The 26,060-nt window shown below is 35.4% G+C and overlaps 1 protein-coding gene across 4 annotated transcripts in view; it reads left to right on the forward strand.

Annotated features, from left to right (window-relative positions):
• Window positions 1-26,060, forward strand: part of CPED1 (cadherin like and PC-esterase domain containing 1) — a 296,506-nt gene that overhangs the window by 152,376 nt on the left and 118,070 nt on the right. For all 4 annotated transcript variants that reach the window (XM_053669962.1, XM_037139671.2, XM_053669963.1 and 1 more), the window contains 5 exons: window positions 986-1,155; window positions 5,149-5,219; window positions 6,626-6,676; window positions 10,965-11,151; window positions 12,156-12,324. In XM_053669962.1, coding sequence (XP_053525937.1) covers window positions 986-1,155; window positions 5,149-5,219; window positions 6,626-6,676; window positions 10,965-11,151; window positions 12,156-12,324 — 648 coding nt within the window. The remainder of the gene's footprint in view (window positions 1-985; window positions 1,156-5,148; window positions 5,220-6,625; window positions 6,677-10,964; window positions 11,152-12,155; window positions 12,325-26,060) is intronic.

Genomic DNA, 26,060 nt, shown 5'->3' on the forward strand with positions numbered 1-26,060 from the left:
TGGTACTGTTAGTTTATTGATTAATAGCAAAGGATAATTTATACACATGCATGCTGTGTTTCTAGTTTCGCCACTTTTACAGATAGACTATAATGAATTTGTATTTTTCACTTCAGATTTGTTTATACAAAACATTTTAATGTAGCCCTTAAAAATCCACTGTTAATTTATTATTAATGTGTTTCGATCAAATATTTGTTTCTTACTATTAAAAATTATGTATGATGTGCTACTTGTATGAGTTATAACCAATTTACTAAGTTAATTAAGAAACATTTGACACTTGTTTTTATAATTTAGTGCCATATGTTGGAGGGTTCAAAGTAAGCTTATTGCCCCAAAGATAATTAAATGAATGGATTATCATTTTGTTATTTGAAATATAGTATTACATTCATGACAGTTTGGCTCCATATATACAAGGATAGTCACAGAGACCTGGCCTCGTTCTTCAGGAATTCATCATTTCAGATACTGTGAATGTCGGGAACATCTCTTGGCACAATGTGAGGAAGCACTGAAGAGTTATTCTGCAGGGGAGAGGGCACACCTCAGTTTACTGACTGAGAGTTGAAAGGAGAACCTATAGATATTTTTTGGCAGGATTAATATCTCTCACTTGGGTATAACTCACTTGCGACACAAGAGGGCTCCTCCTCATTCTTCCTGCTGCCTGACTCCCTCTGTTATTCAGCTGTTTTCAGGTATCTAAAGGAACATATACATTTACATTAAGTGAAAAGAGAATAAAAACTCTCCCCATTTGGAAATATGATCATGAAAAAATTAGTACTTTAGTAAAAGTAGCATCTACCTTCATGACTGCAGAGAAAAGTTCTGGTACTGAAAATGGATTTTTAATACATATTTTATTTTTAAAATATCGAAATAAATATGACTATAAATTAGTTTCTTAGTACTACTACATTTTAATTTATTATCTACCATTTATTCTGATATTCTGTCTTTAAATATTTCTTCTCAGCTTGTACCATCAACTTCTCCTGGGATTCGATCTTTGATACATGAATTTTATGATATGGCAAATCCCATGAGAAAACCTGGTTCAGTCTGGATTCAATACTCGTCTCTTTTAAATGTGTTTGATCAGTTTCAGCTCCTGAATAAAAAGGCACAGCTACATGCATTGGAATGGTAAGATAGCCACAAATTTGGATTGTGCAGTCCAAAAAAGTCTCTAGTCTAAAGATTGATTTCAAAAAGCTTTCCCTTTTGAACATCACAGAAAGCAACAAAAACAAGTGTGCCCAAAAATTCATGCTCTGGAAAATACGCTTCTTTAAATCACTAAAACCATAATGATTCTAGTGGTCTTCAAACACTGTAACAAAAATATATCCAACAGTTTTTCAAATCAACCAGACTTGACCCACTCAAAAGTAATGTTTAAAGTTAAAAGTTTCAAACTAATTTCATTTAATAATACATATCCTTGAATTATGGGAACATGAGACAAAGAATTAGGTGAGATTCATTTTGTAAACCATTAGTGTAAGCATTTATTTAGAGGTTTCTTTTGAGGCATGACTTTACTTTGGGTGAATTTATGCAAATTTATAGAAATGTCTGTCCCTGCCACAATATTAGAAAAAAATTTAGAAGGTAGAACCTCAGAGGGAAGCATGGGGCTGGGAGAATAGTTTCTGGGCCTCCATCTCCATTTCCATCCTAATGACGGAATCAGAGGGCAGGTGGGCCAGGTGAACGTGATAATACCTCCTGCAGCTGGTGAAATGGGCAGTGCCCGCGGCCTTAGCTGAGCCTACTTCTCTTTTATGTAATAGAATTAAGAGAATATTTGACTTTTCTATGGCCAGGAAAACAGAAGGAAACCTAACCCTCCTAGGGAGGTGAAAGACAAAGGCCATGATAAACTAATGTCTCTGGCAGTCACCCTCAGGAATGACTTCCGCGGATTTGGACTTCATTTCCTTCTGCCTCAGGAGCTAGTGAAAGCAATTCTATAAGAATTTTTTTCCTGTAATTCAAAAATACCAATAATTATATGTTTGATGAATTCTTAAGGCATCTCTCAGGATAACAAATCACTTCAATTGTAACAACTTTATGAAATTGGCCTATTCCTTCCAATACTTGGAAGTAAGTAGTAGGTCTGAGAGAAGGGTTTTTTTGTTTGAAAATCAAGTTTTAAACAGTATAGTTCAATGCCACTTTGTTCCTTACACTCACTGAAATAATCCAAAACTCTTATTTGCCATAATTGACTACGGAAGAGCAGCCTTGATTTACCAGGGAGACTATTTAAGTACTGTTTCTTTGATTTTTTAACTTTAAGTTCCCTTGAGATATGCAAGCTTTGGAAAGGTTGTTTCCCCCAAAAGTGGGTTTTTTCCAAGCTCCACATATGTTGTAAAGTTAACCAATTAAGTTGCCTTAAATTCAGAATATTGAATTTACCCCTAAGCCTAACCCTAACCGATTACCTTACAATAAGGGAATTTATTGATAGTCAGTGTTGAATGTAGTTAGAAAAAGTCAGGACATTTTGAATCAGACGGACTGCTATTCAAAAATCCCAATTTTGGAGTTTACTAATTATAGCAGGTAAAGTTCTGACTCGGCTGAGACTCAGTTTCCACATGTGTAAAATATGGATTGTACTACCTACCACATATTACTCCAGAAGGATTACCTAAGATAACCTGCAGGTGCCGCGTGGTAGGTGGGGTGCTGCAGTGCAGGTAGGTAGAAAACATTAGCATGCTTTCTTTTTCATGTTGCTACATCATCCTAAGTTCACTTTAACTTCAACAGTGAGGAAATATTTTCATTTATTATAGGAAGACCAAGATACAATTGACAGATTTATCTAAGTTAACACTGAAAGAAGTAAGCTTTAGATCTTTATCAGGAAGCAATTAGTAAATTGCTTTTAGAACATTTTAAGAAAGAATACTCATTTCTAATTATATTCAAATTTACCTGTGAGTATAAATTATTATCTGTGCTGTATTACAAGAAGGAAGCATACCATACAGATTTTCTAGATGAGGAAACTCAGGTCCTGAGAAGGTGAATCATTTACCTGAGCCACACAGCTAATGTATAGAAACAAAGGTGACCTTCACATCCATAGTCCAGTGCAGTGCTTTATTCCAGTACGTCAGGCAGCCAGGACAGGGAGGTCAGGTGTAGTCATTCATCAATGCTCTTATTTCACAATGGTCAACTTCAGGGTTTGTTTTTTTTTTCCTACAAAAAAAGCCAATTTTACATACCTATATTACCTATGGGGTTTCATGACTCCCTATTTTCTTTTAAATACAAATCACCTGCTTATAACAACAAGGTGAAAAGAGATAGTTAGAAAAGCAACAGTTAGAAAAGGTGACAGTAATGTGTGTGTTCCAAGCACAGAGCGCAAAGGTCTGAACAGAATTAGTATAGGAGTAAATCTGAACAGGAGTTGCGCTCTGCTAATTTTGACTTTGCTGGAAATAAAGTTGCAAGTGCACTTTATTCATGTGCTTTCCATGAAACCTCATATTTTCAAAACATAATTTAGTCACAAAAGTAAATAAGAAACCACTGTAGGTTGCCTTAATATACTAAAGCATGACATTCCATTAAGACAGTAACATTTCTAAACTTCAGTTTACATGCATTTCAGGGTTGTATCTTTGATGAGCTTCAGCTGGAGTTTTTGCTTCATATGAATTCAGAGATTTTCAATTAAATGTATTTCACTCCAGGCTTGCTTTATCTGTTTTTTAATTCCTTTGTGGGAGGGCAGTACAGTTGACCTTTGAACAACACTGGTTTGAACTGTGCAGGTCCACTTATAGTGAATATTTTTCAATAAATATATTCTGCTTTTAGTATCTTTGGGTTTTGCATCTTTAGATTCAACTAACTACAGATTGAAAACAGTATTTCACATTCCCAAGCACAGATTCCCAACTGCAGATCGAAAATGTTATTTTTGATTGTGGTTGGTTGAATCCTTGGTTGCAAAAGGCCAAATGTAGTTAAGTTTTGGGTGAGTCAAAAATTATATGTAGATTTTTTTACTGTACTGGGACTTGTACCCCTAACCCCCATGGGTCAACTGTATTTTAAGGTAAGTCCTAAACATCATGATTTTTTATCCTTAATTACTTTGTTTTCTATCTATCTATCATCTATCTATCTATCTATCTATCTATCTATCATCTATCTATCTATCTATCTATCTAATGTATATATGTATACATACATAGACAAAAATAAAACTACAATAAAATTATCACACATTAGTAATATTTTTAATTTCTTGATTCTTCTTAATTTTATGATGTTTATATGTTGAAGGAATTGAATGTGGCTTATCCACCTCTTCTCTACCACAGTGCCCAACACGTATCTGGGATGATAAATATTTATAAAATGTAATTCAGCACAGAACATTTGACTTAATTCTAATTGCATCTCTGTGAAGTTAGGCCAGTACTATTATCTCTATTTTGTTGGAGTAGAAACAGAGATTCACAACAAAGCACAGGAAAATCAAGTCATATCCCACCCACTTTATTATCAGGACCAGTAATAATTTAGATTATTTTGTTCCCCAAAATTGAGAATTTAAGGAGCAATCTGGCCAAGCATTTACTTATACAACACAAAAATGAGGCAAACACATCCAGATATAACTAACCCTTACCACTCTCTACTGTTGATCAGAGTTTAAGGTTGGAAGCCTGGGCAAACCTTTCTGTGTGGTGCACTTGCACTTCGTAGATTATATGCACGTTTTTCTCAGTCTGTGCCTCAGAGTTTCCAAGGCTTCTTGTTTCAGGGCTGTTACTTCAGCCAAACGGATTCCAATAAGGATGTGTGTTCCCTAATCAGTCCTGTTGGGCCCCGGCTATCAGAGATTGCTTACTTTTGGACTGCAGACTGACTTTTTGCCCTGGTTTTCTTCAAATGTGCTTCTGCTGATTAGAGATGATGAGATTTCCACCAACCTCACTTTAGGCAAGATTGCCAGTTTTGAGGAATGAAATCCAGAAAGTGTTTCTTTGTGTTCAGCAAAATAATTGGGCCCACACAGAAAAAAAGGTTTGTTAGGTATAATTTCCATGAATTTTGTTCATTTCATTGATCAAGTTCTTGGCATTGTATTTGTAGGAATTCCTTTGCAGAAGATGAGAAGTTTGAAAAACCACAAGTGCCATTTGATACAACTGAACATAAAAAAGGTAAATGAATAATACCGCTTAATTCAGTATGAAAATTAGTATTGCATGGACAGAAAAACATATAAAATTGTTTAGCTTCATTAGCAATCAAAGTGAAAATTAAGCAAGGAAGTGCTGCTTCCCTCATATTTGGAGATGATTTTCTTCTTAAAAATAATAGCGTGGGGGATAAGATAGAATTTGAACCTTTCATAAAAGGTCATTTAACAACATACAAGAAAAGCTTTAAAGTTATTTTTGTAGACCAGGAATATAACTTCTGGATACTAATTTTAAGAAAATAATTTAAATTGTAAACAAAATTTTATTACAAAAATGATTAATAAATGAAAAATAGAAGCCATCTCTATTGCAATAGTAGTGGGAAGATAAATAAAATAAGCTACAGTTACCCAAAAAAACACTATAAAGACATTCTAATATTGTGAAATGATACTGATGACATGACAGATGTTTTTGGTACCATTAAGTGGAACAATTGGCTACAAACAAGATGAGCCTCAAGGAAAATTAATGGTAATTTTGGTTTCACCTCTTGTATTTTACCTATAATTTCTAATTATTCTTCCTTTGATTTTGTTGTATTTTCCATTTTTTTCTAAAGAATACCTGAACTTTCATTGCAAGGAAATAAAGTATTTGTAATTTTAAAAAAATGTACAATTTTTAAAAAGTCAAAGTTTAATCCCATTGTTGTGAGTGTGTGGTCCCCAGACAAGCAGCATCAATATCACCTGGGAAATGGAAAATTCAGATCTACTGAGTCAGAATCTCTGGGTGTGAGGCCCCAGATTCTGTACTTTAACAAGTCCTTCAGATGATTCTGAGCACACTAGTGTTTGGGAATCGCTGCTTCAGTGGAATGAATCAGCAGGCCCAGTGGAGAACTGATGATGAACTGATAGTCTGTCTTACTCTCTCCCACCATTTTTTTGCCCTTTGGGTTAAACAAATGGGTTAAGCATTTGGTGTTGTTATTCACTCATTTGTATCATAGATATTTATTAAGAGGTATTTTAGATAGATGTGTGGTTGAATTCAGAAACTTAAGTGTAGGTATCAGTTGAGCTGGCTGGATAAAATTTGTCTAATTCTAATAATTTGGGAAATTATAGCCCCAGGATTATAGAACTAGAAGGAATTGTGAGAGAGCACATTGAGTCAGAGAATGACATTAAGACTATATTTCTCCCTTACTATTTTCTTATTTGAAATAATCATTCTTTTTGAGGTATGAACCAGATAACAACTTTTGTTTAACCTGGATTTCAGTTAAATTTAGAATTACTTTCTGATGTAATAAAGTTAAATAATAAAATGCTTCATTAAATTATTCTGTGTTTGAAATTGCTGAATATGTATTCTTTTACATTTGATTAACAGTTTCCAATTTAATTTTTTTTTAGTTGTATTTCCACAAATTGTGAATGCAACCAAAGAAGTGCATTGCAGGAATGGTGAGTTCTCATGGAAGCAGATCAGTGGCATTATTTACAGGCATGGCCCTGCCTTGAATAAACCATCATTTTATTTTATTTCTGTATCTTTAGGCTATTAATTTATTTTAAGTAAATATATGGAAGTTATGAGGTTTCTGAATGAGTCAATACCTATCACTTTTGCATAAGAACATGTTTTAATTTTATATTTTTGAACTTGAAATGTTATGCTATATATTTATTTGTCTGAAGTCACTGACTTCCCTCCCAGCTTATGTGGAGGGGTCCAGTGGGTACTAAGGCTTTATGTTGGAGAAGGCTCAAGGGGAAAAGCTTACCTCCCCTGCTTTATACCTGGATTTTAGGACTCTCCATCCCACAGTGATTCCTTTCCTGCCAGGTTGTTGATAATAGGACTTGAGTCAAAATTTCTTTATAACAATTGAGAGCTTTTAAGCTAATTTTAATATTTTCATTAAAATTTGTGAATTTTAATCCGAGTATAACCAATAAATATATATGCATATTATATTTCAAGCATTATATATGGATTTTAAAATTTAAAAATAAATTTCTTCACTGTCTGCTCAGCATTATTCCAGTGGTCTTTCAAATAAATCACTCTAGAGAATCTAACTGACTTTTCCAAGATTACAGAGTTATTAAAAGCCAGAGCTGGGTACAAATTCTTTGTCCAAAGTTCATGAATTACTTTAATATCCTATAATAACATGATGGAAAAAAATTAGAGTTCTATTTAGTAGTTTTTGTAATCTTTTATAACATATAACATATATATGGTACTATATATATATATATACACACTATGCTAAAACATATACTTAGAAAATTTAGCCTTTCACAAATAAAATCTTTTCTTATAAAACATTGAAGCTGAAAATAATTGTGGATTAAGGTCTAATTTATTATAAATCTTCTAATTTAATAAAAGCTAATTTGTATCTACTAAAATATAATTTAATTCATTCATTATGTTTAACAGTATTATTAAAATTAGAGTACACTGAAAGGTTATATAATAATGTGGCTTAATAAAATCTACAAATACATGCAATTAAAGAAAAAAGCATTTTAAATAAGGTATTGCTAATCAAGAAAAGATAACAGATATTACTCATGCTGTTCTTTCCCTGCTCTTACCATTCGATATCTTACTTCTAGAGAAATACATGCTACTCAGTTCAGTTCTCTTAGGAGACTGCTGCCTAGTGTGTAATGGGAAAGTAAGAGCAAGATTAGAGTGAACATTTGTCAAGAGTCTGCTGTGTGTTAGGCTTTGGGTTGATGCAGCATCAGGAAAGCCAGTTCACCTCTTTGGTCTTCTACATTCTCATTTATAAAATGAAGTTACTATATGAGGTCATCTCATTTTTCTTCAGTTTCTAGGTAACATGGTATAGATAATGTGAATATGTTAGATAAGTTCTTCAACACTGTTCATTTTTTATGTTTAAAAAATGGACTTGACCTGTGTCTTCACAATTAATCTTCCTACTTTTGTAGTAAAAGACTTTAAAGATAACTGAATAATGCCTTAGAACAGGTGGGATTATATTTCAGAGTTTAGGCTGTTCTCATGTATAATATGAGTTATGATGATCCCTCAAGAAGACAATAAAATTTTGTGGTTAAAAGAAATACATTAATAGCAACCAAAGCTTCAAACAGCTTTCCCACACATACCTGCCAAGTAGGTTAAGCAGCCCGCTATCATCATACCCCACACTGGGTTCTCCATAGATCTAAGGTAAGCTGGCTGGGTACAAGTTGGGACAGGGATGGGAAAGATGCCAAGGGAACACCAGGTGTTTGTAGGCAGTGACACTGATGATTTAGTTGAATGTGATGTCAGGGGTACCTGAGCTCTCTAGCAGGAGTCTAGGATGCAGCACTTAAGCCAGAGGAAAAGTTTCTCATGAAACCCAAAACAAGCACTTGCTAAAAATCTTGCATAAAAGTAGGATCACATATTTTATGTCATGTAGGGCTAAGTTTCAACATTGCAATGGGGGAGCCCTACTGGAAACTTTCACTGTTAAGTGTAAATGTAAACTATAAGGAAACCAACTCTCCATGGCTATTTCATAAAATATATACATATACATATATTAAATTGAAGTACATCTTTTATGATTACTATTTTGAGAAAAAAAACACCTTCCATTTTGTTATTTATTTAACTGGTTTAGAGCGTAAGTGTAGTGCAAGCACTTAAATTCCTTTTTGCCTAGGAAATAGTCCTCTGCAGAGCACTTTCATGTCACCACACATCAGCTTGTTCAGCATGTTAGACTGGGCTCACAGTCTCCAATCAGCTCTCATGACCAACAACAGCCTGCTTTTCCTGTGCTTCACTCAGTGCCTTGAACGCAGACTATGCTGGAAAAAAAATCTTTGATAAAAAATGCATTATTAACAAGTGGTTGAATTAGACTACAAAGTTATGGTCCTTTTCAAGATGAAAACTAGTAATATGATATTGTCCTCATTCTTTTATTTTTTTAATTTATTATAAAAGATTTAGGAGGTGGTATGATCATCAAAATTATACTTGTAGTCCACCTATATCCATCAGCCAGATAAAAATTTTTTATAACAAGTAAAATTAATCAGGCAAGTAGTTCACTCAATTCACTGACTTATTCTAGTAAATTGACCACTTGTTTATTTTTTTCATTACAAGTTTTTCCTACAATGAAATTTCAACATATCTGTTGTATTGTTCCTAATTTATACTTGAGTAATTATTTCTTCCACTCACTGAGAAAACCATAAAGGTAGGTCAAAAATTTACAGATTTTTCATTTTCATCATTTTAGTGAATGATGGGAGTTATCCTGTGACCTAGTTCTCAGAACTAGAATAAAGTTAGTGGAACTCATTACTGTGGATTTGGTTATGCATCTCCATATCTGTCAGAGAAATTAGAACTTTTGGTATTGCTGAAGCACAGAGTCTAAGATGTGATAGGAGATGCAACAAATGCAGAGGAAGACAAGGAAGAGATTGTGAAGTGTTTTGCCTGCTTTGCTAAAAGGTTTGGATTGAATTCTGGAAGTGATGAGAAACCATTAAAACATTGAAGACAAATCTGATGATTTTCTCTTAGGAAATTCATCGTGATTGTCATATGAAAATAGAGGAAGAGGCCTGGACAGGTGGCTCAGTGGAGCGTTGTTTTGTACACCAAAACTTGTGGGTTCGGTCCCTGGTCAAGGTGCATAGGAGAGGCAACTGATGGATGTTTCTCTCTCTTTCTTTCCCTTCTTTTCTAAAATCAATAAGTATATCCTTGAGTTAGGCTTAAAAAATAGAGGAAGAGGCAACAGTTAGTAAGATAATCTATTTTTTAAGTTCAGTTGTGTAACTTCCCACAGTGAATTCTGTTATTGCTTTTGTTGCTAAGTTGTTTGACATCACTGAACATTTAATTTCAAGGCAGTGCAAAGATACTTTTATTCCACCAATTTCTGTGGAATTAGCTATGTTTTTCTTTACTAGAACTTTATTGTCTATTAAAAAGTATTTTGGGACTAAATACTTGTTAATATTTCTTTGAAAAACATTTGCGAAGTTTCTTTTGAGTAATTTGGTTATTTCAAATATGAACACAATATAATTTAGCAGTGGCTGGTATATGAGACTGTATAGCTATTTTTCTTTTTTCTTACCAAGATACTTTTGTAAAAATTGGTCTACCAATTGTTTTAAGAAACAATCTTAAAAATGGCTTAGAAGCAATGGTGTGATGTAATATGCTAACTTTTCTAATGGAATTGAGAAGAATATAGCATTTCCTTCTTATGCTTCAGTGCACTCTCTTAGGCTGAGGAGGCTGGGGTAGGGAGGGGGTGTCGGGTACCCTGAGATGTCTTTCTTTCTCAGTGCTTGGTATAAGATTAGAGTTCACATTCTTTGCTCCACCCTGCTGCCTGCAAACAACTTTATCAATCCAACGGCAGTTTAATGACACTCCCCATTCAGAAATTTTCCTCATTTCCTGCTGGTACCCTTCTGTCACCACCCAACAGAGTCATCGTCCCCATTTACACAGTTACTTGATATATGCAGTAAATGCCATGAAAATGTTATCAATCAATTGGGGAGACATTTTCCCACCCCTTGTGCCTTTACACTTTTAATGGCTGGACAAAGAATGTAATCGACATAACACCAAGTAAAGGCATAGCTGTTATATAAAGGAAATGCTACCATATTTGATAAACACAAGTTCCAAATCAACTCTTACCAGTTGTCTTTTTTTTGTCATTAAAAAAAAAAACAGATGAAGACAAACAATGTCATATCAAGCAGATCTTCACACTTCCACATTTGGAACTAAGTCCTGAATTTAACCCGAAGATCAAAGATTATTACTCTGAAGTCCCATTCGATGTGGTAACAGTGACCATTGGAGTGAAGACTTCTAACTGTCAGTGCAAGGTGTACCTGCATGAGCGGGCAGGGCCAAGGTATGGAGTTCTGCTGGGCCAGGCAACAACATCGCATTTGAGAACAGACAACTGAGGCAACCTTTGAACGTGGTTCAGAAAAGCTGGGGCACAAGATCAGCTGGAAAGAGTGCCAGGGTGTGAAGTCTTCCCACTTCTCAGGTGTCGTGTGGTTAAAAATTACACACCAGTGTTCTACTGATCTATTGCAATCTTTGAATGGAGTTTTGGTAACCATGTTTTAACAAGAGTGGATCTTGTGATTATGAAATATTAAAGAGAACTTGTTAAGGGAGAAGTTCATTTTTTACACTGCTGACGGGTTAATCTTTACTAACAGTAGCCTCCTTCTACTCAACCCAACTCCTCAAGTTCTTGAATATTCAGAAGTTGATTACTTAATAAACATGGTGATGACAAGTTGTGGACACAGTCACATTAACTTTCCTAGTCTCACTGGGGTTTTGTTCTTCCCACCTTTGGAGATTCACCAACTATTTTGTTTGTAATATTGAACAGAAGATAAAACATATTTATATCCATATCTATAGGAAGGAAGATACTCCTGTTCCCGTGCTGTAGGGTAAGAAATGTCCTTGCATCTTCAGGAGCCAAAAAAAAAATGTAGAAGAAAGAAAAGATGAGTCAAGTCAGACACATCTGGGTCCCAAACCTGAGTTTGTTATATGACTGGGACGGTTTGTTTCTCAGTTGTATCTCATGGTGTTTATATGTAAAATTTGGACAATCATAATTATGTATGGAGGTGTTGTGACTATTAAATGAGATAATGCATGACCCTGACAGGTGACTAATAAACATTGGTTCCCTTCTCTGTAGTTTATGGGAGATGTGACCTGCTCTGCAGGATAACTCTTAGCTTACCAAAGTATGTGAAACAGTAGTTTAAATATTTATTTGACATTTTAGGTTTCCTATGAAATTGTACAGACCTTATATAAATTGTAGGCATTTGACATTGATGTGTGAATTCATTTGGGCTGAATAGTTGTTTCTCTCTCCAGCTTTGTCAACTACCCTCTGGGCTTAGGAGCAAACAAAATCTCAATGCTTGTGGTGGATGAGTCTCCAGACCAGGCTGAGACCCCGATGACATACAAACTCACCATCTATCGAGAAGACCGTCCAAGTCTGCCCTTCTTTGAAGACTTCACAGCATGCGGTTTTGTGCAGGTAAGTGAATTTTATATTTGCACTTGGATTGAATTGGAAGTGATATTAACCAGGTAAAAAATGCCAAGTGAAAATTGTTAGGAAAAAAGTATGCCTTTAAATCCAAACTGTGGTCTCATTTTAAAAACCAAGAGTCTCAGCCAGGTATCTAAGATACCCTCTTATAAATGGTTTTCTTTTTAGTGGGATGGCTCCTCCCTGCACTTACTGTGTTCACTGGATTTATTGTGGTTGGTGTTGAAAAAAAATGTCTGAGTACTCACAGTTGGTTATGAAGTTGGTTTTATATTTCCCTTTTAAATTGTGCTGTGTTTCTTGGATTGCTCCCTGGATCTACTTTTGAAATTTTAAACTAGTTTTGGTAGAATTTATTTTAAAGAATGAAAGGAACATTGATGCAATTATTTTAGAGAAGAGATACCCAATAAGTGAAATTAAATTTACTTGGGTAGATATATTTCTAATTCATTTCTAATACTTGATCTTTCCTAAAGGCTATGTTTTCCCTTGTGAGCAACATATATTTTGTTGCCCTGTTGGTTTTAGAGAAGGGTGAACATTACCCCAGAGACTTCATCTTGTTTGAGGTTCTCTCCTCAGGTTTTTTTTTCCCCATTTTTAGGATTCCATACATAAACTTCTACATTTCCCCACCGCATATACCTTCACTATAGGTGATTCCAGGGAAGTAGTAATTGGTACTATTATCAAATGTACTAACCCACTCTATGGGTTTGGACAAATGTATAATGACATGCATCCATCGTTATAAAATCATTCGGTATGTTTTTACTGCCCTAAAACTCCTTTGTGTGCTGTGTATTCTTCCCTGCCACTCCCACCAACCCCTGGCAACCACTGATCTTTTTTATTATCTCTATAGCTTTACTTTTCCAGAATGTCATATAATTGGAATCAAACAGTATGTAGCCTTCTTAGATAGTTTCTTTTCATTTAGTAATATGCATTTAAGGTTTATTCATGTCTTTAATGGCTTAGTAGCTCATTTCTTTCAAGCACAAGAAATCTTAATGTTAACTGTCTTTGTACTACTAGCTCAAAGCTATGAACAAAAGAGATAAACAAATTTAACATAATATTATTGAAGTGTTTTGTGGGTATTGATACATACAAAATGGATGAATCTCCAAAGCACTATTTGAGAAAAAAGAAGCCTGACGTAAAAAGACATACTGTGTTACATTTATATGAAGTTTAAGAATAAGCAAAACTGTAACTTGTGGTGATAGGAATCAAATTAGTGGTTACTTAGAAGGTGTGGGTACCTCTAAGAATGACCAAACTTGCTGGGCAAATGTCCTGTGTCTTAACCTGGGTGGTGGTTACATATATACCCAGTTGGTAGATAGATGTATAAAATGTCATTAATTAACTATGCTTTGAAGATTTATGTAATTTACTGCTATATAAAACACATAAAATATATGTGTTTGGCTATTATAAATTATCTATGGGGATATAAATTATAGCTCAATAACATAAGAAAAAAAACATTAGTGGGGAAGTATATATTATTTTCTAAGACATGCCTCTCTTCTCAAATATTATATTGATTAGAAACTAGTTAAATACCATACAATTATGTTAGACAATAGATTACATTAGGCATTTATTACTATTATATAAAGAAAAATATTAGAAATTTTTTTGTGGGATGTATCCTACAAATGATTGATGGAAAGTATTTCAGTCATTTGTAAGAATCATGTCCAGGTCTTAATTTAGTTTCTGTGTGGTCCCATAGCACTACTATATTTTACAATATGGAAAAGATCTAATGAGCACTAGTATTTTTTAGTTTTCCTTTTAGAAACTGTCACATGAGTGAACAGATAATGAATACATAATGGAGACCTTACGTAATACGTAATACATAATATAGCAATACGTAATTGCTGTAGACCTTAATTAGGGACTAGGAGAAGTCAAAGCAGAGGTATTCTCACCAGAGATTCTAGTTAAAATTCTAATCTAGAGACCTTTCCTTTATTTCTCTTTTATGTTTAATTTCAGTAGAGTCTTAGGTTTTATTGCAAGTTGATAACATGATGAAATTTAGAATACAAAGAGCGAGGGATAAAATGCCCTATCTCCTGTCACTTCTCAGGTATTTGAGAATTTCCAAATTAAGTTAATAGCTAAACATATACATATACATACATACACACTACAGGGTCTGGTACAAAAAACACACTTTTTAATTACAGAATCTTTTATTACAAAATCATAAGCATGTTAATTCTGTAAGAAAAAATATCACACTCAAGCATACCATGTGACACTTTAGATGAAATATTCAAATTAAAACTATAAATTATGACACCATATTATTACCTTACCAACCACATTCGAGCAGGAGTTACTTCTGCCAAACCCTGTATGTATTATGCGACTTCAAAGCTTTTGGTCTTTCAAATCATTGTTTTTCTTTACTGCTAACATCCATTGTACCTTCCTTCATTATATTCTTTAGGTTGAAATCTAGAGTGCAAGTATTGCAGATTAAATGGTAGGCTGATATAGCTGAATCTCTAAAGCCTCTACATGGAAGCTAAAAGGAAATAAATTAAACTTTAATTGCATTTTATTTGTTGGTTAAGGAAAAAATTACGATTCCTCTTTACATTTCAAATGATACTTTGGCCTAATGGGCTCTATTATTAAATTTTAAATAAACATAAAAGGCAAACTACCTTCAAGTAACCAAAAAGGAAAATCTAATTTGTGGTTAATCAATTTCCTAATTTCTCTTTTCCTCATTCTCTCACCTCTTTTCTGATTATCAACTATTCATTGACCCTTTCACCAAAGACTAACAGTAAAGAGAAATCAAATATAAGGCTTACCAGTTAATTAAAAAATCAATTACTGTGAAGTTTTGGTGAATAATTAGATAATTTAATTAATTTGTTAACAGACATTTTGTTTCCTTTATGTGCTCAAACATTGTTAAGTACCTACTTAGTTATAATTAACTATTTAAGTTTAGTGTTTGTTTCTAATTATATTGTCAATTGGAATTTGTATATGGTTTACACAGAGGCCACTCTTAGTTTAGGTAGCGCCAGTGAGGGAGAAGGGCTAATTTACATGACTTATAAAACAACCAGATTTGGAACAAGGTTTCTCAACCTGGGCACTATTGATAGTGGGGCTAGATAATTCTTTGTTTTGTGGAGCTGTGCTGTGCATCATGGGACTTTTATTTGGCAGCATCCCTGGCCTCTGTCCACTGGATTCCAGTAGCACACCCGTCCAAGAGGGGACAACCCACAATGTTTCCAGATATTGCCAAATGTCCTCTGAGAGGCAAAATCAACCTCAGTTGAGAACCACTGATAGAGACCAATGAGAGGTCTTATTTTTCTATTTTCTATTAGGAAATCTAGTAGATCTCTAGTGATATAGATTATTATTTTTTGATATACATTATTTAGAGGTAGTCCTTCAGTGTTAAATGTTGAAGAATCAACATTCTTATCTTTTTAAATCCCTGTATTTTCCACCACTTCTGTAGTTAGTGATGCTACTCTGATGCTCTTTATTCTACTTATTAATGTACCTTCTTTTCTGTGTAATGTAACTGTCATAATCAGAAATATGTATTCAATTATAGAAAATATAATTGTTAACAAGATGTTAAAAAAGCATATAACATACATAGAATGTTATTTCATTTTGATTTACTCATAAGTAGCATAATGTTTTATTCTTAGGAAGAAAGATTTAGAAAGTAATAAACTGTTATTGTGGCTGGAATATGTCATGCTTAGAAATTAATAAAATATATTTATGTTCTAAGGAAATTAAGATACCACTGGGGAAATATTTCTTTTAATATTTTCTAAACCAAAATTTTTTTCATAGATAATGATATAGCATCCACAGAAGTTCATTTCCATAGATGATCTATGGTCTCATATGCATTTTGCCCCAAAAGTGTTTTGCCAGAATAAAACCAGAAGTAAAATGTACAGAGAGGTCATGAGCAGAAGCACAGAAGAATGTGTTTCGTGGGTCCGTTTTTAGAAACAGCTTTCATTTTAAAAGGAATTGCTATTAATAAAAGGAAAATACCAAGGAAAGAGAAAATACCCTTTGAAGAAAAGTCTTGTGCAGCCCTTAGCTACACATTTAAAACTGGCATTTGCTACTTTCTTTTAAAAATAATTATTGATCTAGATGCTGAATTACTAAATGATGTGTGAATGACTCAAATCACAATGTTTGCACAAGCTTTATATTTTCCCATTTATTTTTGTACCTTTTCAATACTACAGAGGACTATTACCAAACAGCTCAAGGGATAGTTGCCTGATATATTAACAAATATTCATAACAAAAGAATAGAAGAGCATTTATCTTTGTTCATTGTCAAAGTTGTAATAGCAATTACATACTCACTGTAGTGGTTGATAGTTACCTTGCCTACCTCAATATACCAGAGGAATGTAATTTAATTTTTCAACAATAGCATCTGTTATTTCATTGCAAAAGTAAGAATTTGCCCTTGCTTTTGAAAGAGGGTAAGAGTCTGTTTCCTCTGTGGAAACTATTTTATCAGAACAAATTTTGAATCTTAACAAAGTATCTCCAGTCATTTCTTTAACCCAGTGGTTGGTTGAAATTCAAGGACTGTTTCCAAAGCCCTTAACTGCTGTGAAGGAGGCCTGAGGTGGAGCTCCGCTCTGCTCTAACTGGCATTATTGGTTGTGTGTCCTCGTAAAAGGCATTTAAGCTCCCTAAAGTCTGTTCCCCTGTCTTTAAGAACAAAACTATTAATAGTACCTATCTTATAAAATTGTACCAAGAATTCAATTAGATCGTAAATGCAAAGTTTTAGCATAAGTTTAGTGCGGGAGTAAGCGCTTAGTCAATATTGAATTATCATCATCATCATCATCAAAACCCTTTTTTGTTTGGATCGCCTCTAGGATTTAGTTGCCAGTGTATAGAGAGGAAGAAGAAGGAAGGAGAAAGAGTAGGAGCCAACAATATTGAGGGTGCTGGCGTTTAAAGGCATCTGGGTGGAGGGCCTGGTTGGGAGTCGGGAAGGAGAGTGAGTGACTGGTGCTTTCCCACAGTTGCATGTTTGACTTTCATGGGTCCTGGGTGGCACTTCCACCTTGTGAGCTCTGTCTGTGACAGGAATACTTAAAATGGTATTTTACAATAACGTTTATATGGAGATGAATATGTTATTATTATATATAGAGAGATAATATTGGATATAAACTGTAATTGAAAAATAAAACTTAAAAATAACATATAAATAAATAACATGACATCTATAATTTAAAAACGAAACCTCTTTATACATTCCATGAAGGAGAAACATTAGAAGTCACTTTAACTATTGAAACACACTGAATTTTAGGAATAAAATAAAATGTATTTCTGTTGAGACGTGGCTGGGTTTCTTAGTTGGTTGGAGCAAAATCCTGAAACCAAGAGGCTGTGGGTTTGACCCCCAGTCAGGGGTGCACACAAGAAGGCAACCAACCCATGTTTCTCTCTCACATCGATGTTTCTCTCTCTTTCTAAAATCAAGAAACATATCCTCTGGAGAGGATTTAAATTTTTTTTTAAAGATTGTTGAATGTTAAAAAAAATTATGTATAGAGGCTATTTTCTTTGAAAAGTTTATTTCTTTTCTTCTAATTTTAAGGAAATAGAAACATTTTCCTGGGCCTTTAAAATATTGTGTGTCCCAGGCACTGTTCTCACTGTGCTGATGGAGACGCTGCCCCCCACTTGTACTTCTCTCCGAGGGGTCTCTAGCAGAGGCAGTGCTTTATCATCAGCTCCCCAGGCTGTAGGCAGTCTTTCAAGCTTTATGAAGTGCTCTTGCTACACACTTAGCCTTTTGCAAGTGTTTCAGGTTCTGTGTGCAGGGTCTGAGCAGTTCTTTACCAGCTTCTTCAAAAGCCCATGTGGCAGAGAGGACAGTGAAATTTTATTTCCATGAGAAGTTTGCACACCCAGACATTCTGAATGCAGAGGCCTCCTTAGTGGTCAGTAAGACTTTACGTGCTCTGAAGGCTAGAAAATGTTTGTTTAGCACAGTTTTCTTAAAAAGCAAGTGAAGTTGAGTGGGGTGCATTCTTTAATTCATGATCTATTTTAGCACTTATATAAATTATCTTTCTGAGTTGGTGAAAAAGAGTTATGTTAAACACTCACCCCTTGAGTTTATGTAACATATGGTCAGATAAATCACCATTTAAGTAAAAACTTTTGAGCAGCAAAACTGTTCTCCCTGTTCTCCAAGTCACATGTGCTTCCTTTACATGAAGAAACAGACTTTTACTACTGTTATCACAGTAATGCCAACACAATGTGCAGGAGAATTGGATCTCTGGCTTCCACGGGCACCCAGGGAAGTTCGCCTGAGTACGTCCTTCTGCTGTGTGCACTCATGTCAGTTTGAAGTTTATGTTTGGCATTCCAAGAATTAGTCTTTTGATTTCTGTGCTGCATAGGGAAATAGAAATGAACTGTGAGAGGTTTTTAAATAAAATATACCAGTTACAGTAACCAGATTTCAACTGTGACATGTGGAACTTTGAAAGAGGTTGTGACTGAAAGAGAAACAAATAAAGGGAGACCCTCTTGATAACTCCAATGATTCTTTGTAGGATTTAATTGCTCCAAAAGCTCCTTAGACCTTTTTATCTCTTTCACCATTTCTTTCCTCATTTCTCAAGTCCAAACTACCTGAAGCAATGGTCTATACCCAGAGAGCCAGGATGGCAGTGAGAAAGGGGAGAGATATTGGGCACTAGGGTTAACATTTGTATAAGTCCTTCTACTACTACCAAGCTGAGTCTAAAACATGACATTTTTTAAAAGATATTTTTGGCTTCATCCAACAACAGAGTTTGGCTCTGTATAAGACAATTTAAAGCAAATGGTTACTTTGGGCCAGTGGTTCTTAACACTTTAGAGGAGAGGAGGTATCCTTTTCTTTTTTTTGTTTAAGATTTTATTTATTTATTTTTAGAGAGGGGAAGGGAGGGAGAAAGAGAGGGAGAAAAACATCAATGAGTGGTTGCCTCTCATGTGCCCCCTACTAGGGCCCTGGCCTGCAACACAGGCATGTGCTCTGACTGGTAATGAAATCAGTGACCCTTTGGTTCACAGGCCGGCACTCAATCTACTGAACCACACCATCCAGGGCACAAGGTATCCTTTTGATAAATATCTGATAAAAGTTTTGATATCTTGTCTCAGGAAATAGCGTATAATTATAACCAATGCTGTATACAATTTCAGAAATATGAAAAGCCCCAGGTAAAAAACTCTTTTCCTGGTATCTCAAAATATGAAGTAGAATATAGCTACAGCAACAAAAATAGTAAGGTCAGTTTCATTTCTAGCATAAATATATATGATTATAACTCACTTTATGGAGCACCTACTGTGAGCAACCTACTAACTGTTTACATACATTATTTCATTCATAATTTTAGTGATAACAGAATTAATGTCTATATAGCAGTCTTAGATTTGTGAATCATGTATTCTCTTTCAGTGGTTTCTATTAGCACAATGAATCAGCAATTTTATAGTTCTTAAAGCAAAATGCCACTAAATCTGATATTGCCTTAGAAATAAACACCTGTGAGGAGCGAGTACCCATTGCTTTCCTCTCAAAGGCTCAGAAAGTGGTTATGAGTTGTAGGTAACAGTGGTTCTGAAAACACAGGGAAATTAGGTAATATGTCATTTGGACTATTTCTGTTGCCCTCATTAGTCACAGCCATTGATGTGCTTTCTTTTAGCAGGCTATAACAAATTGTTTTTTGTTCAGAAAAGGTTGGCTTAATGTCTTAATTAGGTAATGTTGAGAAAATTCCATATGCATTTGACCAACTGGACCATTTCCTTCAAAGGCACATGTTGTAGGAACCAGAATGAGGGGTGGGGTATTCCCTGCAGATGGTTTCACTGAATGTAGAGCTAAAAGCTGGTTTGACATATGTTCCCTGAAGGCAGAATTAGGACACTTTACTGCCTCACATATTTAACTTCTTTTGAAAAGGCTGCTAATTTGTCTTTTTTTCCTTTTTTACTCATATCCTTTTTTTAGGCAAGACTAATGAGTTTCAAACATTGAGCATGACCTCACTTTTCAAAGCAGACCAGGCCTCCCCTGCCCAGTGGCCCTCATCTCTTTGGGACTCATTCTTCAGCAATGTGGTGCAAACGTTCAGTGACTTTTCTGGGATTTTATCTTTTCTACTCTTCCGCCCCCTGCCGAACTGTTCCACATGCTCGAGGGTGATCTTTCCAGACCTAATGATTTGGCAAATAAATATTGCATGTGGGATGCTTGACCCAATAGGTTATTTTAAAATTAAGCTGATGAAGTTGAGACCCAGATCTCAAAGGCTCAAGAAATAGTAGAAAGGGAAGACCTTTCTTTAAGTGAAATAACCACTCTTAAATACTTAGATTAAAACGTTATTTGTGCAGTCTGGATTTGAGTCATAGTTCACTACTTCCTGTTGCAGCCCTGGGGCGGGTCCTTCATCTGTCGAATGGGAACATGACAACAACCTTACAGGATTCCTTTAAGTAAAAACTTAGCTAATATTGTGAAGAGCTTGTAATAGTGCCTGACATAGAAAGAACTCAATATACATGTTTGCAAAATATAAATAGATAAATAAAATATGTCTTCAGGCTGGTATAAGAGGAAAGCTTAAAACAGGATCTATTTTTCCTACTGAGGCCCAGTAAGCTGAGCTGGAGATTTTTAAACTGCTTATATTTTAGTTTAGATATAGTTAGATAAAAATGTAAAAAGCTTTGCAGAACAAAACACCTGTGCTAATAAATTATACTGTAAATTATATAGTGAATGTGATTAAACACATTCCAAAATTGACTGTACAATTTGTCATGAAATGTGTTTTAATTTTTGATAGTTGTACAATTTTGTATGCCATTTTATTAGCAATCCCAATTGAGAGGCTGAGAATTCAAATTATTTAACAAAAAGAAGAGAAGTTCTGTTTTCCCCAAACACAGGAATATCCCTCCCAAATATTATCTGGTGGACTCCATTAAAGGTAAGGAGATCAGTGTTCCCTCTGACATTTGTAGAAATGAGCAATGAAGGGTAATGATGGCATTTGTGTGTCAGCAGGCACACGGTATAGCCACAGTGTAATTTAATGTTTAGTGTGTGTAGTCTCTAAGAAAACCATCATTTTGAAAGCCATCCCTTCAAGAGGCAATACATTTACCCTTACCTGATAGTAAACTAAATGAAAAAAAGGAGTCTCATTGTATATTCACATCATAATTTTGGCACAAACTATTAAGCGTTTTTCACTTTTTAAAAAAGATTTTATTTATTTATTTTTAGAGAGATGGTAAAGGAGAGAGAGAGAGAGAGGGAGAGAAACGTCAATGTGTGGTTGCCTTTCATACATCCCCTACTGGGGACCTGGCCCACAACCCAGGCATGTTTGATTCAACTGGAATTGAAGCAGCGACTCTTTGGTTCTCAGGCCAGTGCTCAATCTACTGAGCCATACCAGCCAAGGCTTTTCTTTACTTTTTTAAAATTACAATTTGTTCCAAATGACTTTTGGGTAGTTCCCAAATGCCAATAACATCTTCACAGATTAGAGATTTTTCACTTTTGAGAATATTTAAAACTCATAGTATGTAACATTTTCTCAGCACTTAACTGTGTGCCAGGTCCTATTCTAATTGCTTTATGTTTATTAACTGAATTCTCAAAACAAAACAACATGAGGTAGATACTCTGATAATTCCCGTTTCACAGATGGAGAAACAGAGGCACAGAGAACTTGCTCAAGGTCACCTAGCTTATTATAGCAGTGGCAGAGCCCATTTTTGAACCTGGGAAGCCTGGTTCTAGAGCTCTGCTACTTACAAGCTATGCTCTTAGCCTCTCCACTTCCCTGAAAAACTAGATTGCTGAAATATGCATATATTTTCCAAAAGGCTATGGCTCCAAAAGTTAATTTGTAGGTTATTGTTTGAAATTTGTCATCAATTTTTTACTATAGTAGGAAGTTTTCTAATGAGATTAGGTTACAGGGAGCCTTTAGAAATTCTCCTTGTCAACTATGTCTCAATAGAACTGGGAAAAAATCATCTTAACACATACTGTTATTAATGTAGTGGGAGCCCCTAAGGGAAGGGGCAAGTATGCCAGGGAATCCACGACAACTGTGTGTGGGGGACGGGAGCCAGTGGCCAAAGCTGTTAATGGGGAAGATGTCTGTAGAGAAGGGTGTGAGTGGCTGGGCATGTCCCCAGCTGCAGACTGACCAGTAGCTCTGTGGGCAGCAGTTATATTCATCTTTAGGCCATGTGCGAATCATTGTCACACTAAACTTCAGAGTTGCGGGGATAATGGAAGTCTAACCCCTCACCCTGCGTATGAGTAAACCTCAAAACTTGCCAAGGTCCATTCTTAATAACATACCAAGGCTTATTGCTGGTTAAGTGGCAGAGTGAGGAGGAGAGCCTATGAGCTGGTTATCAAACCTCCTGGAAGTTCGTAGCTGTGCTTTACACAGAAGGGCTGTTGGAATCGAGACTAGACCTGCTCCCTGGGTTCCTTGAGCCAGCTCTATAACCTTAAGAAAGCCTCTAGTGAAGACAGCTATTTCTAAGTTTATAAAGTAAATGATGGATTGCAAATATTCTGACTACTTTTCTTGACTAAAAAGAGTTCCCTTTATTTCATACCCTTATTTGTAAAGATGTAGTGGCATGCACTTGATACAAAATACAAAAAGCTATTTTTTTTGATGAAAGGAAGGCATGCCTCATACTTAGAAGTAATTATAAATCATTATTTAAAAAAATCTTTGAGTGATGTCCCCAAGGATGAGACTTTAATAATCTACAAATATTCAATAGCTGATCAACAAATATATTCGTCTGCATCAACACTGGCACAGAATGAAAAAATAATGGTTTGTGTAAAGCCCCCAAAATAGCATGCACTGCCTGGGACTGTCTGGCATCTCCTTTCCCAGGCTCAGTCCGTCTGTGATCACAGTAACCCCTCACCTGGCCTGCAGCCCTCCCTGCCAGCTGGCCACATGCAGCTGATGAACAGCCTCTTGCCCCCTTTCATAACCAGGGCATAAATATTAGATGAATTTCCTTTGAACCCTGCTTCCTCTGGGCTGTTGACATAGGCTATCTCCTTAGAGGAAACACTGCAGGTTCTGGGAGCAACAGAAAATCCTTTATTAATTGTTATTTCTTTTTCTGGCTAAACAATTATGGAAAGAATTTTTCCACATCTCCAAGGTATTTCACACATTACACCATGATTGGAAACAATGTCCCATTTCTTAAATATTTAATTAGAATCTGTCACTGCAATATGTAGACTATTAACTATCTAGCCCTTAAAAGGATTACTAGGTTTCTCTGCATAACATCAACATTAATGATATTAATAATAATAATAATATATCACATTGATTTTCTATTTAAAAAAAACTTTCAATACTCACTCAAGGATATGTTTATTTATTTTAGAGAGAGGAAAGGAGAAGAGAGAGAAACATTGATGTAAGAGAGAAACATTGATTGGTTGACTCCCATATGTGCCCTAACCAGGGATTGAACCTGCAACCCAGGTGTGTCCCCCAGCCAGGAATCAAATCCAAAACCTTTTGGTGTTCAGGATAACACTCCAACCAACTGAGCAACTGGGCCACTGCAGTAATTTTCTATTTGATGCTTCTATTGAGAACCTATTTCCTTAGACACCTTCATGAGTAACTGACCAGACAATAGCCAATTCTTATTTATATAACTCAACTTAATAAAATAATATTTGTTCCATGTTAGAAGGAAGCATTCTGGGATATTATATTCTTTTTAACACCATTATCCAGTTAGAACACTTTTGCCCATAATGATAATAATTTGCAGCTGTTCCATACCCTAAACGTGAAGCACCAGCCCCTTCAAATAGATTTTGTTACTGAAACATGTGTAAACAATTACAAATATCTAAACCACACTGGCATTGGTTTGCAGACTCTCCAAAACTGTAGGGAAAAATGCTTTTAATAAGTGCGTTGATGGATACATCCGACTTCAAAAGTTGCCTTTTCAGACTTGCAGAATAAAGATTTCACTTTTTATCGGGTATAGTAAAAATGGTATAAATTTAAAATTTCACATTCAAAAAAGAATAAAAACATTTATGCAGTTCACCCTTTTGATATGTAAAACTCAGATTTTTCAAAACTTCCCTGAGACCCACCCATGGGTGGAGAGTAATGGTCACCTTTTAATAAACTCCTAGTTTGGGGAAATTGAAGAGGGCTCCGGACTTAATCAGAAGTTTGTGTTTGTTCGTTTTGCTTTTTCAAAAAAACCAAACAGAAGTAAGTACATAGATTGATTAAGCCAAGAAACAATTTGAGGTATTACACATATTTAAATCTTAAAGTATTTAGTTTAAATGAATTTTTTAAAATGAATCTACCTCTTATTTCTTACCAAAAGAAGCACTCACAACCTCATTCAAATTCCATTTTAAGAACAGTGGGCTCTCCTGCCCATTAACACAATGTTGTTCAGGATGGTGTCATCACTGTGGGGCTCTGTCTTCTAACACTGTACTTAGTCAAGTCTCTTCCTGGGGCTTGCTCTCTGTCTCTCTGCTACCTCCCTGCCTCTCTCTCTGCCTCCTTCTTTCTCTTACTTGCACATACACATGTGTTCATGGATGTGCACACACAGACACACATACTTCTATGAACATGTACACATGCACACACAGAGTAAGTTTTTCCAGGCCAAATTCTAGGTCTATGGTCACCCCACTTTGCATGATGCCTAGAAAATTCTTAATTAATATTTGTAAAATTAAATTATACTTCTAAGCTAAATACGAAATATAACATATGTTCTATTTTTTTTAACTTATGTTTTAGCCCATATGAATACATCTTTCAAAAATCTTTAAATGTATCATTACATTTGTAACAGAATAGTGTTGGCATCATGTCTGTCCCTGGAGGTTAACCAGATAATGCCAAGGTTCCAAATTCTTCATGTCTTAGTAAAAAGAAGGCACCCTTAGTCTCAGACTTTCACGTACTGGATAGCAAATGATAGGAGGGGACTGAGAGAGAGGAGGTCACCTTTGAGGAATGTGCTGCTTGTGAGACAAGGCTACCTCCTTCCCCCCACTCCCAGCTGGGGAAGGGAGAGGAGTCCATGATGACTTCAAGCAGGAGAGAAATGTGTTTTTTTTACCTTGTTGGTTGCCTGCTTAGTTATAGGGCTTGACAAATGGCCTCGTACTGCTAGGAAGGAGAAGGAGCTTTGAAATAAGGCAGTTGGTAAGGTTAGCCAGGCTAGGAAGGAACAAGGACATATATGTACATCTGTACCTAAAGTTGTATCAAAGGACCTGTATGTCCCTCTGTCCTGGCTGCAGCCTCCAGAGTTGGAGTTGAAGCTGTGGAAGATAGAAGAAACTAAGTTGTATCATCAGGGACCCAGCATGGGCCAAAAACATACCTGAGCCTTTATATCAAGATCAGCTAGAAAAGCTAGCTGAGCCTCTAATTGCTTCAGCAATTTGCTTCATCATCAGGGCTTAAATGAGGCTACTTCTGCACACATCAAGTATAGACAGCGATTTAGGTCAACAGTGACTGATGGCCATTGGGAAGGAGAGTTCAGTT

Source organism: Artibeus jamaicensis, unplaced genomic scaffold (genome assembly GCF_021234435.1).
Source record: "Artibeus jamaicensis isolate MK-2021 breed Jamaican fruit bat unplaced genomic scaffold, CSHL_Jam_final contig_540, whole genome shotgun sequence".
Lineage (NCBI taxonomy): Eukaryota > Metazoa > Chordata > Mammalia > Chiroptera > Phyllostomidae > Artibeus > Artibeus jamaicensis.